This window comes from Carica papaya, chromosome 7 (genome assembly GCF_054855325.1).
Source record: "Carica papaya isolate Zhongbai chromosome 7, ASM5485532v1, whole genome shotgun sequence".
In the NCBI taxonomy this organism is placed as follows: Eukaryota; Viridiplantae; Streptophyta; class Magnoliopsida; order Brassicales; family Caricaceae; genus Carica; species Carica papaya.
In genome coordinates, this window is record NC_142315.1 from 2,619,324 (window position 1) to 2,637,706 (window position 18,383).

At 33.9% G+C, this 18,383-nt stretch overlaps 1 protein-coding gene across 1 annotated transcript; it reads left to right on the forward strand.

Moving 5' to 3' along the window:
* The first annotated feature begins 14,654 nt into the window (after nucleotides 1-14,654).
* On the forward strand, nucleotides 14,655-17,125 carry LOC110817966 (3',5'-bisphosphate nucleotidase AHL-like). The gene is made up of 3 exons (XM_022046692.2): nucleotides 14,655-15,215; nucleotides 15,767-16,454; nucleotides 16,543-17,125. Exons 1-3 carry the CDS (start codon nucleotides 14,846-14,848, stop codon nucleotides 16,844-16,846), a joined length of 1,362 nt encoding a protein of 453 aa, XP_021902384.1. The 5' UTR covers nucleotides 14,655-14,845; the 3' UTR covers nucleotides 16,847-17,125.
* The last annotated feature ends 1,258 nt before the right edge of the window (nucleotides 17,126-18,383 follow it).

The window sequence follows — 18,383 nt, forward strand, 5'->3', positions numbered from 1 at the left end:
CATGTGGAGAATTTTGTTGTTTAACTAGAAGGAGGCCAGACAGTAAGGATTTAGATATATCAATAGAAACTTTAACATGAATATAATTCACCTAGTTAACTTAATTTCAGAGAAAATAATATTTATGACTTTATTTTTTTGATAATATATAGCATATTTGATTTACTTGACAATTCAAATGGTAGGTTTGAGATATGAAATTAAATTGTAGTTTCATTAAATTCAATATTATCAAAATATAAGTCGGATTTACAGTCTTTTGAAATGACAAGTGCACATTTAATATTTCATACGTCGAAATTGCAAACTCTTTTTGTCAACTTCCTGCTCAAATGTGCAAATGAATGAATTTATATCGAGGGGGTATAATGAAATCTCTTTGTATGTTCCCAATATACTATTTAGCACCTATTGAATAATCCTTAATGGAACAAATTAGTAGCAAGAATCTTACCAATTGTGATATTTCTCATATACTATTGTTATTTTTTTCATATAGTAATAAAGAGATCCCGCTCTATTCGTTTGATTAGAATTGATGACGAGAAATTTTATATAATGTTATTATTATCTTTTTGTGATGTAGTTTTTTATTTCTAGATTGAGCATGCTACACTAATTTTTGGAGCACAATCACATTGTTTTTCTCGAACCTCATGATAAATGTAATGAATTCGGAAATATTCAAAAGAAATAAATGACAATTAAAGTGCGGAAGCGAAATAAATGTTCAAGATTTATATTCCTTACACAATAACTTAAATTACCAGTTATTTATATCCATCCGCTTTTGATCTGAACCGTCCATCGCGTTTGATTTAAACCGTCCGATCGTAATTAAATAGGGAGTGAATCTAGGTCATTCATCATGATCCAATCTGTACCGTTCATCGCGATCTAATCTGGACCGTCCGATCGCGTTTGGGGAGGGAACGTATCTGGACCATTCGTGCGCGCGGGAACGGATCTGAACCGCTCAATCGGGAGCACGCGGATCGTCTGCGTGGCACCGAGTCATCGTCCGCTGCCACGCGACGCGTCTTGATTCGTCGAGATTGCTGACCGGGCATCCTACGTGGGGAAACTTCTCTACATTGTATTTTGACATCTGATTTCTGATTTTTCTTTCAAAAATATCACTATAACCTAAATTTTCACTCTTTTTTCTCAAAATTATTTTTAATTTAATTATCCATCAATTTTACTTTATTTTAACTCTAAATTAAAATTAAAAAATTAAGAAATTATATTTAAAATTAAATCCTAAAATATATTAAAAATTAATTTAGGGTATTACAATGAAGTTATCTTTTGTCAAAATAAGTTGAGTTTAAATTTAATAAATTTATTTCAAAATTACCTCATTCTCGTCCCTAATTTTATTGTATGTGGTAACGTAGCAGACAAAAAAAAAAAAAAAGATGTAAAAATTTATGTATTAATTGGCTCATTATATTTTCAATTCAATTAAATGGTGTGAAGTTATTGAAAAATAATGTTTTGAACTGATATATATATATATATATATATATATATATATATATATGTGTAAAAATGCATCAAGCTGCTGATATCACTGCATACGTCAGTGTGTGACGGAAGATAGCAATGAGTTCAGAACTTTACATATATATATATATATAGATACAATCCATTGAATGAAGACTTGCTTTTAGTAATGTTGGTGATTATTTTAATTATTTATTTCTTGTCACATTATATATTCTCCAACTACCATACAATTCATAATTGCCATTTTGAATAAAACGACTCTTGTTTCTTCAAGCACAAAAATGAAAAGGGAATGGCTTGGACAAGTCTTTTTCCTTCAAATTAGGAATAAATTATATACATGTATTACATATACACACATACATACATACATACATACATACATATATATATATATATATGCAAGTCCACCAAGTTAAATAAATAATTCATATTTTCATTAGCCGTGGGCTTTCTTCAAAGAATTTGTTTAGGGGAAAATATATAAAAAAAAAAAAATTATTAAATAATATTATATATATTTTATAATTATTGGACAGGTATACAATACTTATAATTATTATTCAATACCCAAAAAGAAAAAAAAACAATTATAATTTAATCAATATCAGAGAGTTACCCAAATGAGAGAAAAATATTTTCCTTCATCTCCTCTAATTTCTTTTTCTATTTAATTTCTAGCTTTTATCAAAACATAGAATATGAGGGAGTTAGAAAATACATAATTAGGTTATGATTGATATGCTGTTCTTTTCCTTAGGCCTATATATATGGGCTTTATAATATTCAATATCACATGAGGCTCATGGAGGATCTTATTTGCATTTGATAGTATTTGGGCAAAAAAATTACAAATGATTTTTAAGGGAAGTGAAAGGAAAAATATTTTCATAATTTGGATAATCAAAAAAGTAAAAATAGTAAAAGTAAAAAAAAAAAAATGTACCGTAGTTATATGTGTTACTACGATGTACACCCATACACGATCTTTCAAACTTAAATCATTTATTTTTTTAAAATCGTATAAACTTAAATCACTAAATTAGTATGTTCTGTGATACTATCTGTAACACCCTAAATTCAAATGTCACTAACTCAAACTACTTATTTTCAATAAGTCTAATTTATTAACGATGTATAAACTGAGCTTTTATATGGAATTGATATAATGAAAATTTAGGTAGTTAGATGTAAAATAAAAAATCCACTTCAAAAAATTTTTAAGTTATTTTTGTTTTACTTCAATATTTTTCAATTTAAATGAATAAAAAAATAATTTTAAAAAAGGAGAAATACTCACAATAAATTATTTTTTTTTTAATTTTACTAATAAAATATCAAAACTAGTGAAATCATTGTGGATATTTCATCCTTTTATTTCCCTTTGTAAAAACATGAGAATGGTTAATGAAGTAGAATAAAATAGACACAAATTAGAGGATTACTCACCTCAATAAATAGAAAAATAATATATTTTACTACATCATGCTGACAAATGCTGAAGTAGGCCTAAACCCAACTATTACAATTGTGTGCTTCATTGAATTTTATATTGCAAAAAATTTGAAGCAAAATAATTATGATTAGTACACCACCTTTGATTTACCTTAAGCTTACAAGTGAATCTTTTCCAAGATTTTGATGTGGAAAAAGAGTTGAGTATAATTTTTTTAAAAAAAAATTAATAGTAAACTTTAATAATCAAATTAATATTTTAATGTTTAAATAATAATTATATAAATAATTTACCTAATAATATTATATGTATTGCATCAGAGTACTGTTGGAATTTCAAAACAAAATAAATCTAAATCTAAATCTAAATCTAAAACAAACACGTATCGAATCCAAAAGAATAAATCTATAAATGAAAGTATACCAGAATTCATATCGGAAGAAATATGCACGTTTTGCGATAGATATTCCAAATCAATACATTAGTCTTTTAAATTTTTCACACTCCCTCTTTTCTAGTGATAGGATGATATGTGATTTAAGAATCATAACCGTATATTTATATCTTTAAATTTTTATTATTTTTAATTTACCCCATCACAAAATTAGAAATCACATTTTTAGTCTCTACAAATAAAATAGAACTAACACTTTAATTTGATGTGTTAAGTCCCAAAATACTTTTAACCGTACTAGATCACCTTAAAAATGTCCAATTAAATTTGATAGTCTTTATATACAATATGTAACACTCGAGCCCAAAATTTAGGTCCGGAATAATTAAATCATAGTAACAATATAAATTAGAAATTTTTATTTTTAATTTTTAATTGAATTTTTGAAGAAAATTGAGTTTTTGATATATTTGAAAATATTTTCAAAAATGATGGCCAAAGTAGAAATAAGAGAGAACTTATTTGAAAAGAAATCTAAAAAATTGGGATAAAAGTAAAAATAACAAAATTTAGCCGCATGGATTGCCGCGTCAGCATCGCGGCCAATCGCCGTGCGTTACATGGCAAACACGTGGACACACGTCCACACAGAAAGCCACGCGGGCGATCCGCGTGCCAGCAGATCTAACGACCCAGATCTCTTCCCGCACGCACGGATGGGCCAAATTCGTTTCTTCTTCAGGAGTAATCGGACGACTAGATTTAATCTGATCGTGCGGTTCAGATTAATTCTCCAAACAAGAGCGATCCAACAGTAGAGAGTGGGTCAGGTGTCCTTGCACGGACGACCCATATCGACGTAGAGAAGGTATATAAGCATCGCATCCCCAAGACCCTAACCCTACCCGAACCTGAGCCCGTCAGAGAAGAAGAAGAAGGGTGGCCGCAAGGAAAACCGACTGCCGTCACTGCTGCATCGGAGCCACCGCCGACACCAGAGAGGTGAGTTTTTTCCCCCTTTCGCTTTGGAATTTAATTTTAAGCCTCCCCACACCTATATAGAGCCAAAAAAACCAAAAAGGAAACTAAAAATCGAGAGTGAAGCTTGGTTGAGCTGCCGTAGCTGCGACCCAAAAATCGCTCCAGTGAGACTGATCCCGTTTCCCATTCCCTTCAATCTTTCAACCATTGAATTCTAAACATATTTTTGGTGCAGATGGACCGAAGGAAATCCCTTACCACGAAAGAGGAATGACTGAACCGCCGTACTGAGAAAACCCCTATGCTAGTGAATTTAAGTTTTTCCCTTCTTCCAGCCAATAAAGGCCGCCTAACCTTGTTTTTGCAGGTTTTCATACAAAGCTGGTCGAAATTGATCGAAAACGGACAGGCTGAGAGGAGATGTCACCGTGGGTGGCAGAGCCAGTGCTGGAGCATGGTGGGGCACGCTGTGCCGGAACCCTAAACCGACCGAGAAATTTGAAAATCCATATTTTTGAAGTATGTGATGTATGTTTTTTTTTCGTAGAAAAAACTTAAGAAACTCAGGAATCACCAAGAAGTGCAATAAAAAGTGCAGTATTATGGACACCAACCTAGAGTAAGAATCCATCACTTTTTTCTCCCGTTATGGTTAATTAAAATTTAATAAATGATAAAAGTTTATTTCTAAATATTAAAAATTCTTAATTAATTAAATACAAATCATTAGTGAAGCCGGTAACTGGTCAGTGTATAATTACTCTAGCTTATCTGTGTTGTCTATTTATTTCTATACTGCTTAAATAGCTTGCTATTATATTATGTGCTTTAATTTATTGATTTTAATTACTTTCTCATTTATTAGTTTATCTACCCGTTTTATCCCTATCTGTTGATTGCTTTGTAATAAATGTCTTGATCATGTCTCCCTTAATTGTTAATCTATTAATTTATACTGTCTATCACTCTATTGTTCTATAAATATGGAATGGGTTGGTTGTCTATGATTGGTGGTTGGTGGATGGTGTAAAGATGTATGCTAAAGGACTTATCGGTTGTCATGAGAAAGGGTGTACGGACCCGATATATAAGGCAAACTCTACCATAGACATTATCTTAGTTGAACTAGACTGGTAAGTCCCATACCATAAGGAGTTAGAAAATATTTGTTCACCCTCATACCGGACGAGGTATTGAGGCGGTGGTATGTTTGACGCTTATTACCGAACGTGATATAGAGACAATCAGTTAATCAATAAATTAGATATTAGATCCACGTATAGGGAAAACCCCTATGGACTCCCAAAGGTACTGGTAGGTTGATAAAAAAGTAAAGTTAACGATTATTGTTTCTTGAAATATATGATGAATTATTATATTGATTATTGTCTTCACAAGTCGAATTTGAGAAGTTCAAAGGTGAATATGAAAATTTACATTTTTTTCTAATTAAATGAATTTACTTAAAAAGAAAAATGACTTCATTGGTTATTTTATAATTTTTACTAACTTTTGATTTTTTGTATCGGTGGTAAGTGTTGACATTCTTACTGGTCTAATGTAGTTCATTCCTCTTATTTAACAATTTCATATCAGCAAGATCAAGATCTGAATCCTGAATAGTAAGAAAGTTAGCGACTAAAGGTTGCCTCCTACATCCTATTAGAGTTGCCCAGCGGAGGTTAACCCTATAGGATTTTAGTTACATGTCTATTTTCTGTTATTTTAATTTCCTAAAAAAGATATTCATGTAGCCCTATTGGGCATTCAAATTTATTGTGCAAAAAATGTAAATCCTAAACTTTTAATTACTTCCCTTATTATTTCATTAATTCAATATTTCATTTTAATTAAGTTTTGAACCTTTACAGTTGGCATCAGAGTCGCGTTTCTCAGAACTATTCCTTACACAAAAGGTTAAAATTATTCAATATAATCCCACTTTCAACCATTCGTTGTGAAATACAGGTACAAGGACATGAGGAGATGAAGACCGCCATAGAATAGAGCAACCCGAGAGGGGTCGCTTCGAGAGGATGTCAATCGACTCTTTTAAATGCTGGAGAGACTCATCTTTACCCAGCAGGCCAGGGAAGAGAGAAGGGAGCTATCTGGTTCTCCACCACTGTCGTAGTATGAACCACCCCTACAATGAGAGGACCAAGTGCCATTATGGTACAACTCTGTTCCTCTATTGTATCATCCGATACCGCCACAGTACAATCTGGTGCCCCCATCATACAACCAGGTGCCACCACAGGGTCATTCAGTCCCTCCCTAGCATAATCCAGTTCTTCTCCAACAAGACTCAACTCCACCCTTGATGGACCTAGGCTATATTGAAAGGTACAAAAGGCTTAACTCATCTAATTTTGTAAGAACATCCACTTTTGAAGAAGTTGAGTACTGGTTGGCAGAGACAGAAAAGATCTTCACAAGTCTTGGGGTCGTTTTCAAACAGAATGTCATAGTTACTATTTATATGCCCGTGGGTGAGGCAAGTCATTGGTGGAAATTGAAGCATATCATTTTACCTATTCTGGTTACCTAAGAATAGTTCCTAGCAGCTTTCAATGTAGAATACCTCCCATAATACCTTCAGCATTTGAAGGAGATGGAGTTTGTACACCTGGTTTAGGGAGAAATGATAGTGTTTGAGTATGCCCAAAAATTCCTGAAGTTGGGTCGATACCCTCCTAAAAACATGATGAACGAATGCAGAAAGATAAAAAAGTTTGAGTGGGGTCTCCATTTTGAGATTAGAGAGCAATTATATATATTCGAACTCAGCATGTATTCAGCAGTTTTGGCCAAGGCACAGCTGATAGGAAGAAACTTCCACATCTTTCCTCCAGTAGTGGGCAATTCCAGACCCCTGATTCCACATTGCAGGCTAACACCAAGTGCACCAATTCAACAGAACAAGAGACCTAGGCCCGCGACTCAAGCTCCTACTCGGGCCCCGACAACAGAACGTAGCAGGACCTGCCAGCACTGTGGCAAAGACCATGGGAACCAACCCTACTATCGCCTCCATAATACCTGCTGCATATATAAAAGTGTTTAGCACTATGCGAGAGAGTGTCCGCGGAATCAAAATCAGGCCAGACCTCCTATTTAGGGCAGAACCTATACCATCACCCAACAGGATGCTGAAGCCAACCCGAACGTGATACATGGTACGTACACTATTTATAATCACCTTACACATGTTTTAATTGATATTGGTGCTTCACATTCATTTGTTTCACATGCTTTTACAAAAAATTTAAGTGTGTTACCTAAAAGTTTGATTCTGTGCTATTTGTGTCTACATATAGGAATGAAACACAATTAGAGAATGTCATACATAAAGTTTATATGGTAAAAATAGCATATAAAAAATTGAGTGTAGATCTGATAAGACTAAACACAAAGAATTTTGATGTAATTATGTGAATGAACTAGTTAGCAGCATATCACGCCACTATGTATTGTTTTCATAAGAAGCTTGTACTTAACCTTCATAACAAAGAGTTCTTCATAAATTAATAAAAGTTTTAGATATTATTCTCTCATGGTAATTGCATTGTTTATCTGATACTTTAACTCAGTTATTCTTTTCTATGTTAGGCAAGTGTAAGAAAGAAATTTGCATTCAAGAGATTTATGTGGTCTGAGATTTTCTGGACGTATTCCCTAATGAACTATCAGGACTATAGGTAGATAGAAAAATTGAATTTATCATAGATCTTCAACTTGACACCTAACCCATTTCAGTTGTCCCTTACCGAATAAATCGTGTTGAGATAGAAGAACTGAGGAAACAGATTAAATAATTATAGGATAATGAGTTCATCTGACACAATATATCTCCTTTGGGTGTTAGAGTCATGTTCGCAATGAAAGGTAATGGGTCCTTGAGATTGTGTATTGACTACAGGGGATTGAACAGGGTCACAATCAAGAACAAGTACCTCCTTCCCAAGATTGATGATATTTCGATCAGTTACAGGATGCTAAGATTTTCTCCAAGATTGACTTGCATTCAGGCTGTCATCAGGTGAATATTACGGTAGAGGACATTCTCAAGACGACCATCAGAACCTAGTATGGGCGCTATGAGTTCCTGATCATACCATTCAGATTAACCAATGCACTTGTCATTTTTATGGACTTGATGAACAGGGTCTTCAGGCATTTCTTAGATCAGTTCGTTATAGTGTTTATTAATGATATCCTAGCCTATTCAAAGAGCAAAGATGAACACATTCAGCATCTGACTTAGGTTTAATAGGTTCTCAAAGAATAAAAACTATATGTAAAATTGAGCAAGTGTGAATTTTGACTTGAGCAGACTACCTTCTTAGGATACATAATATCAAAGGATGGAGTGTCAATGAATCCCGAGAAGATTGAGGTAATAATGGGTTGGGAGAAATTAACTTCGATTAATGAAGTTTAAAAACTTTCTAGGCATGACAGATTATTACTACAGGTTTATAGAAGGATCTTCAAGCTTAGCTGCCCCCTTGATCCAACTTACAAAGAAAAACGTCAAGTTTAAGTGGAATGATAAATATGAAATGAGCTTTACAGAACTTAAAAAATGATTGACTATTGTGCTAGTTTTAGCTATGCAAAATGGGACAGGTGGATACACAGTATACAGTGATGCATACTATTAAAGACTGGGTTGCATTTTGATGCTTCACGAAAAAATCATAACCTATAAGTCCAGATAATTGAAAACTCATGAAAAGAATTATCCCACTCATGACTTAGAACTCGCCACCATCATCCACGTCTTAAAAACCTAGCGCCACTACCTGTATGGAAAAACATTTGAGATTTAGACAGACCATAAGAGTTTGAAATATATATTTACCCATAAGGATCTCAACATGCGTCAGAAGCATTGGATAGAGCTCCTGAAGGACTAGTGTAAGATCTTTTATCACCCACGTAAGGATAATGTGGTAGTCGATTCTCTCAGCAGAAAAAGTGCAGGTATGTTGGCTCACATAAAGGTTTCTGAATGCAGGGTAATAAAATTTGTGCAACAAATACAGCTTCGAGATTTAAAAAATGACCATATGTCTGGCCTATCTAGCTATCCAACCTGAATTGATTCAGAGAATAAATAAAGCTCAACTGACTGATCCCACTCTAGCAGCTCTTAGAAAAGATACAGAACATGGTTTAAATTTAGAATTCTAAGTCTCTGCTGATGGGTTGCTCAGATTTCATAACAAGGTATATGTTCTGAATGACAGTGAAATGAAGAGAGATATCGTGACAGAGACTCACAGTTCAAAGTTCACCATGCATCCCAAAAGTACTAAGATGTATAAAAGCATGCGACCCCGATTCCGATGGAGCAGGATGAAAAGAAAAATTATTGATTTCGTCTCCAAATACCTTGTATGTCAGCAGGTCAAGGAAGAGCATCAACGTCCAGGTAGACTACTTCAGTCATTACCGATCTCGGAGTGAAAATGGGAACATATCACTATAGATTTTGTAACAGGTTTGCTTAGAACACGCTCAGAGCATGATACAATCTGGGTAATTGTTGACCAATTTACCAAGTCCTCTTATTTTTTGGCCATTAAAATGATCAACCCCTTGGACAACGTAACTAAAATCTATATCCGAGAGATAGTCAGGTTACATGGAGTTCTAGTAACAGTGGTAGCAGACAATGATCTTAGGTTCACCTCTCAGTTTTGGACAAGTTTTCAGCAAACAATGGGAACGAAATTGTCCTTTAGCACAATATTCTACCCTCAAACAGATAGACAATCAGAATAAACCATTCGTACACTTGCTCAGGGCTTGTGTTCTAAACTTCGCAGGGAATTGGGATGATCACCTACCTCTGATAGAGTTCAACTACAATAACAGTTATCAAACAAGTATTGATATAGTTTCGTATGAGGTATTATATGACCGACCCTGTAGATCATCAATCTGTTAAGAAGAGGTGGGTAATAAGAAACTAATTCTCTCAGATCTTATAGATGAGACCACAGTGAAGATATTTAAGATCAAAAAGAACATCCAAACAGCCTAGAGTAAACGCAAAAGTTACACGGACACTCGAATGAGAGATTTAAAATTTAAGAAGGGCGATCGAGTGTTCCTTAAGGTCACTCTCTTCAATGGTATCAATAGGTTTAGAAAGAGAAAAAAGTTATACTCCCGATTCATTGGACTGTTTAAGATCTTGGACAGGGTTGAAACATCCGCCTATAGAGTAGTATTACCTCCAGAACTATCCAGAGTTCATAATGCATTCCATGTGTCTATACTACGCAAGTACAACCCAGACGCCTCACATGTCTTATTTTATGAGCCACTTTCACTCCAAGAGGATCTATCATACGAGGAAGTATCGGTTGGTATTTTGGACCGGAAGAACAAAGTGCTTTGCAACAAAGAAATTCTATTCCTCAAGGTACAGTGACAGAATCACTCGAAGAGCGAGGCCACTTGGTCGCTAGAATCAGATTTCAGAACTTAATACCCTCAATTGTTTGACTAGTGAGAGAGCGACAATTTTGAGTGATCAAATTTTCTTAAGGGGGAGAGAGTTGTAACACTCAGGCTCAGAATTTAGGCCCGAGATAATTAAATCATAATAATAATATAAATTAGAAAATTTTGATTTTAATTTTTAATTTAATTTTTTAAAAAAATTGTGTTTTGGATGTGTTTGAAAATATTTTCAAAAATCAGAATCAAAAAAGAAATAAGGGATGACCTATTTGAAAAGAAATCTAAAAAATTGGGGTAAAAGTAAAAATAACAAAATTTGGTCACGTGGACTGCCACGTTGCAGCGCAGCCTGTCATCGTGCGCTGCATGGTAAACATGTGGTCACACGTACAGCAGGAAGCCACGTTAACGATCCGCATGCCAGTGAATCTAACGGCCCATATCTCCTCTTGCGTGCATGGACAGCCCAGATCTGTTTTCTCTTCAGGCGCGATTGGACTTAATCTGATCGTGCGACCCAGACTAATTCCCCAAATAAAAGCGATTTAACAACAGAGAATGGGTCATGTGTCCTTTCATAGACGGCCCAGATCGACGCAGAGAAGGTATATAAGCATCGCATCCCCGAAACCCTAACCCTAGCTGCACCTGAGCCTGTCAGAGAAGAAGAAGAAGACTAGTTGAAAACAAAACCAACCGCCATCGTCGCTGCACCGGAGCCGTTGCCGACACTGAAAAAGTGAGTTTTTTTCCCATTTCACTTTGGAATTTGATTTGAAGCCTCCCCACACTAATATTGGAGCCAAAAAGCTAAAAGAGAAGCCGAAAACTGAGAATAGAGCTCGCCCGAGCCGCCGCGACTGCGACCCAAAAATCGCTCTGGTGAGGCTGATCCCACTTCCCATTCCCTTTAATCTTTTGATCATTGAATTCCTAACACGTTTCTGGTGCAGGTCGACCAAAGGAAATCCTCGGCTGTAAGAGAGGAACGACGAAGCTGCCGCACCGAAAAACTCCTCCGCTGGTGAGTTTCAGTTTTCTCCTTCTTTCGTCCAATAGAGGCCGTCTAACCTCATTTTTTGCAAGTTTTTGTACTAAATCGATTGAAACCGACCGAAAACGGCTAGGCCAAGAGAAGATATCATCATGGGCGACGGAGCCGACTCTACCGTGTCAGAATCTTCAACCGGCCGAAAAATTTAAAAATTCTTATTTTTGGCTTTTTTAGGGTATTTTGAATATGTGACACATGTTTTTTATTTTAGCTTAAAAAATCCAAGAAACCTAAGAACCGCCAAGAAGTGCAGTGAAAAATGCAATGTTTGGATACCGATATGGGATAAGAATCTCTCACTCTTTTCTCCCGTTATGATTAATTAAAGTTTAATAAATGATAACAATGTATTTTTAGATATTAAAAATTCTTAATTAATTAAATACAAGTCACCAGTAGAGCCGGTAACTGGTTAATGTATAATTGTCCTATCTTATCTATGTTGCCTATTTATTTCTATACTGCCTAAATTGCTTATTGTTATATCGTGTGCTTTGATTTATTGATTTTAATTATTTTTCTGTTTATTAGTTTATCTACATATTTTGTCTCTATCTATTGATTGGTTTGCAATAAATGCATTGATTATGTCTCCCTTAGTTGTTAATCTATTAATTTATACTGTCTATCGCTCTATTGTTCTGTAAATATGGAATGGGTTGATTATGTGTGATTGGTAGCTTGTGGATGGTATGAATATGTATGCTAAAAGGCTTACCAGGTATCATGAAAAATAGTGTACGGACCCAGTACACAACGTAAACTCTACCGTCAATATTAGCTCAGTCGAATGGGGGCTGGGAAGTCCCATACCGAAAAGGTTGTGAAGTATTTATTCACCCTAATACCAAATGAGGTATTGAGATGGTGGTATGTTTGGCAGCTATTATCGGACGAGGTATGGGAATGACTAGTTAATCAATAAATTGGATATTGGGTCCACGTATAGGGGAACTCCTATAGACCTCCAGAGATACTAGTATTTAGATAAAAAAGTAAAGTTGACGATTATTATTTCTTGAAATATATGATGAATTATTATATTGATTATTATCTTCATAAGTCGAATTTGAGAACTTAAAATGTGAGTATAAAAATTTATGTTTTTTTTTCTAATTAAATGAACTTAGTTAAAAAGAAAAATGGTTCAATTAATTGTTTTATAATTTTTATCAATCATTGATTTTCTATATCGGTGTTAAGTATTGATATTTTTACTAGGTTGGTGTAGTCATTCCCCTTATTTACCAATTTCATATCAGAAAAATTAAGATCTGGATTCTGAACAATAAAAAAATTAGTGACTAAATATTGTCTCCCGCATCCCATCAGAATTGTCTGACAAAAGTTGACCCTATAGGATTTTAATTACATGTCTATTTTCTGTTATTTTAATTTTCTAAAAGGAATATTTCTATAAACCTATTAGGCATTCAATTTTACTGTGCAAGAAATGTAAACCTTATACTTTTAATTGTTTCCGCTATTATTTCATTTTCATTTCCATTAAATTTTAAACCTTTACACAATAAATTTATATATAAAAATCCCAACAAGTAAATCAAAATAAACATCAGTTGACAATAATTAAATTTTTTTATTGGTTTCACATCACATTCAACACTTTAATTGAAAAGCAAAAAAAAAAAAAAAAATTTGTTTGATCATTCATTCTTACATGATATTTCAAATTTATCCCTTACATGATGGTATTAAGTATATTTCACAATCAAGCTTTTTCTAGTCGTTTATTAATTTGACAAATGAGTTTAAATGAATTATGAGTTATAAGGTGAAATTCACAATTCATTAGCATTACTTCTCTTGTAAGATTTAATATGTCTACTATATTAATTTGAATTTAATGGAAAGAAAAATGATCTATAGATGGAGGAACTATAAATGATTTTTTTTAGCCTATCATCAATAATTTAATAACTTAAAGCATTTGTAATCTTCTACAAAGTTGATCGATAAAGGTGAAGAAAAATTGGGATTGTACTGGACAAGAAATTTTCTAAGTCCTATTGGCTTATCAAAGTTTCAAATTTCTCATCTGGTCATGACCCACTTGATCTTACATCAATGGATTATGAAGGGAGAGAGCTCTCTGTTCAGAGATGAAGTGTTAATGAGCTCATTATGATCCAATTTCCCAAATAATTTCAATTATAATAATAATAAAAGATTAAGAATAGAATAGATTATTCAGGAAAGGGATAAGGGAGTGCTTCAATTTTCCCATTCTCTAATCTTATCTGCAATCAAATTTTCTTAGTTGCATGTTTGGGAATATGATTCTGCCAAATTGAGGGGAACTCTTGGATTTGAAAGTTTGATGATGATAAGGATAAATTTTTTGAGTAATTATTGGTTAAATAGCTTAATGGACAGGGAAGTAAAGTTTATGCTTTCTTTAATTTTTTTTTTCTTTTAATTTATAGAATTTGGACTCAGACCTTCACAAATTTGGAAGAACCCAAATCAGAAAATTGTTAGGTAGAAAGAAATGATGTAAATACTATAAACAAGTAGAATTCAGAGGATTTAAGTCATCTGTTACAAAAAGTTAATTATTTTTTACTGGGTTGCTAGTATATATATCTTATTTTAAGATTGTATAGGTTCATATTAAACTGTTTATATTGGTGTAAATGTGATATGAATTATGAAAATATGCAAGTTTTAAGAAAAATCATTGGTTACAAATTGACTTCTCAAGGACCAACTCATCAGAATCTCATCCTTTGGGCCAAAAGAATGTTTCTAGGTTAGCCATATGCACATGTTGTGATATTGATTCATCTAATTTCGTACTCTCTCTCTCTCTCTCTTTTGATTTTGGAGAATAGGGTATTTGAAGTCTCTTGAAAGAGACTATTTTTGTCATGTTCTTTTCATAGTTCCTTATAATTACTTGCTTCTCCTTTACTGTCCACAAAACCCAGATAATCCAAATCAATCACCAATGTCTTTAAATTGCTCCATCCTCAATCCCAAAGTCCCAGACTTTCAGGGACAGAGAAGAATATACAACAAAACCCATGTAGGAAATTTCTTCTTCTACCATAGAAAAAGCCATCAACCGAAAAACAACTTAGTTTCTGTTCTTTCCATGTCGGAGTCCAAGCAAACCCAATTCCATTCTTACTCTCCCCCTCCTCCTCCATTAATGGAGGACCATGAAAATCTTGGTCCGAACTGTGAGGAACTCGATATTGCTGTCAGGGCTGTACATATGGCGTGTTTTCTATGCCAAAAAGTGCAGGACAGTTTGGTTTCAAAAGGAAATAGTCCAGTTCAATCCAAGGATGATAATTCTCCTGTTACTGTTGCAGGTATTGTATATTTGCATATCACTTTCTCCTTTTTCGTTTTGACGGTCTTGATTTTAATTAAATTATGTTAATGGGAGTTATTAGTTTCTGAGAAATTGTTCTTTCCTTTATGTGAAGTTGGGTTTGGAGTGAAGTAGAGCAAGCTGTGTTGAAAATGTGGACGGGATACTACTTGATACTCCTGCTAGTCTTGTTTTCTGAATATTTGAGGACTAACTATTTTTTCGTAGTTCTCTTTTAAATTTCTCATTTACCATTTTGATTTTTGATATAAATTATAGTTATATAGCTGATAATTCTCTTTGTGTGTAAGCATATAATTTCTGTATTCTGGTGGGTTACAGATAAGTGGGTAGCAAGAGTTAACATTCAGATAAAATAACTGCTATTACACAATGAATTGATGAATACTGGTTTAATTTGAAAAATCTGCTAGTTGAGTGCCTTACTTAATGGATTGAAGTACTGTTCTTATGGCAGTAAAGATTAGTATTTTGGGTTATTAGAGCTACAGAGATTATTTTACTTATATCAGTACACGACGTGAACAGATTGGAGTGTTCAAGCAATAGTTAGTTGGATTCTGGCTGAGTTCTTTGGGAGTCGAAATGTGTCAATTGTTGCCGAAGAAGACATTCAAAATCTCTCCAAGCCTAATGCAGCTGGCCTATTAGAAACTGTTGTGTCTACTGTGAATGATTGTCTTGCTGAAGCACCTCGTTTTGGGCTTCAAGGTCCGGAAATTCCCCTTGGATCTTCTGAGATTCTCGAAGCCATTAGTCGATGCAACTCAACAGGAGGTCCTAGAGGGAGATTTTGGGCACTGGATCCCGTTGATGGCACATTAGGTTTTGTACGAGGTGATCAATATGCTGTTGCTTTAGCATTGATTGACGATGGAGAAGTTGTGCTTGGAGTTCTCGGGTGTCCTAATTATCCAATGAGAAAGGAATGGTTGAGTTATCATCACCGGTATCACAGAATCATATCGAAGTTGACCCCGCCATCATCTGAATCCTGGGACAAAGGTTGTGTCATATGTGCTAAAAGAGGTACTGGAAAGGCTTGGATGCAGCCTTTAATCCTAGGAAACAGAAAGCTAGTATGGCCAAGCTCTTCGAGGCCAATTCAAGTGTCCTCCGTTGATAATCCTGAATTGGCTACATTTTGTGAACCGGTTGAGAAGTCCAATTCAAGCCATTCCTTCACAGCTGGACTAGCTCACAGCCTCGGGATCAGGTGCATATTCTTCGCTTTTTTTTCTTCGTTTCCCTACATTTACGTTCCATCATATACAATTCAGTGTTTTTATGCATTTCCATTCCAGGAAGCAACCATTACGTGTCTACAGCATGGTGAAGTACGCAGCAATAGCTCGAGGTGACGCCGAAATATTCATGAAGTTTGCACGAACTGGCTACAAGGAAAAGATATGGGATCATGCAGCCGGTGTTGTGATTGTACAAGAAGCTGGAGGTGTAGTAACTGATGCTGGAGGCCGCCCACTTAACTTCTCGAAGGGGTTGTTCTTGGAAGGTCTTGACCGAGGTATAGTTGCTTGTGCTGGATCTGAATTACATGAGAAGATTATAGCGGCTGTTGATGCTAGCTGGAGCTCATCCAGTCTATAATGACTTTCTGCTGCAGAATATCAGTAAGAATGTGTTGTATTGCATTTTCTAGGCAGCGTAAGAAGATTATAGATTTTCCTTTATGCATGTGTATATACATATATATATATTTTGTTGTTTTATAGATCGTGTTTGCTGATCATCATAGAAATCAACCTGGTTTTAAATGTTAATCAAGGTTGAAGATTTGTATATAGCAATGTTGTTCTTGTCATAAAGGAAAGGTTTTGCCTTTTCTTAATGGTTATGAAAGCTATATGGAAAATCTGATTTTTGGAATTTGCTTTTGAAAATTACCAAGTCTTCTACTTTGTAAGCTTAATGGACTTTACATAAATGAAAGAAATTTAAGCTTAAAAATAAGACGGTAATAGTTAAGATCTTTATAACTCATTTGAAGATTATGATTTCGAATTTCGCTAAGGATATTAAAATCGTTAATTTGTGGGTGTACTGCAAATTGATAGTGGTTAATCCACAATGTTTAATTTAAGAACAGAATATAAAAAGTTCTACGATTTTAGAAATTTTCCAAGAATGTAATATCAAATTTACAAAATAAACTTTATATGATTTCTGAGTTTGAACTTTACCCATCTCCCCTAAAAATAAAAATCCAAGAGCATAATCTCATATTTTCAAGTGAAGAAGAAACCAATTCCTACACTTGAGAAAGCAGGCAGAGAACTTTTGTAAGTGCAAGTAGGAGACTTTGGTGAATTTGGAGCCTACAAAGCATGTGCTTCATATTAAATTTTGTGGCCCAATATTCATTTTTAGTCAAACTAAAAAAAAAATCAGACTAATTGGAATGGACATACAAGAGACTGGACCCAATAAAGGTGGTGCAGATCTTGCCATTAGTGAATTTTATGGGGTCAATTTTCAATTTTCTAACAGGGTTTTTTTTTTTTTTTTCTTTTATCCAAGCCAATCACAAGAAATATCAATTTAACAGTTGGTAAAAAGTGAATTTTATGGGTAAATTGAGATAAATATTATTACCATGTTAAATTTAATTTATGAAAGTTTAGTACTTTTGCTTTTTGTTTTTATAACTTCATAAATTTAAATCGAATTATATTCTTTTGTATAATCAACGTTAGAAGGTTGATTATATTATTAGTGATGTATATTTCACGTTCAGAAACTTAATATTATTGTATAGAATTATTAAGGTTAATGGTAATTTATATGCGAAGTTAATATTACTACGCGGAATTATTAAGGCTAATAGTAATCTTTACGCGGTTTTTCCTTTTTGTTTTTTGGTTTGATTCCACTCGACTTGACTTATTATATAAAGTGTATTAAATTCTTGGTAGAAAATTTCAAGTGCATTAGATTAGGTAGTGGACTAAATATATATATATTTTTTTTATAATTATGAGATGTTTTCATTTATTCTTTCTACTATATATATGTGTGTGTGTATGTAGTTTATAGCAATAATTTGTATTAAAATCTATATTTGTAAACATTTTATCATTAATCCTAATAATATATTTGAAAATATTAAGAAAACATATCAAATCAT

Bases quoted from the DNA above. Each gene is read 5' to 3' on its own strand.
- LOC110817966 (XM_022046692.2), top strand. From the start codon at position 14,846: ATGTCTTTAAATTGCTCCATCCTCAATCCCAAAGTCCCAGACTTTCAG. The intron at 15,216-15,766 runs GTATTGTATATT...CGACGTGAACAG, and splicing joins TTCTCCTGTTACTGTTGCAG to ATTGGAGTGTTCAAGCAATA. The intron at 16,455-16,542 runs GTGCATATTCTT...TTTCCATTCCAG, and splicing joins GCTCACAGCCTCGGGATCAG to GAAGCAACCATTACGTGTCT.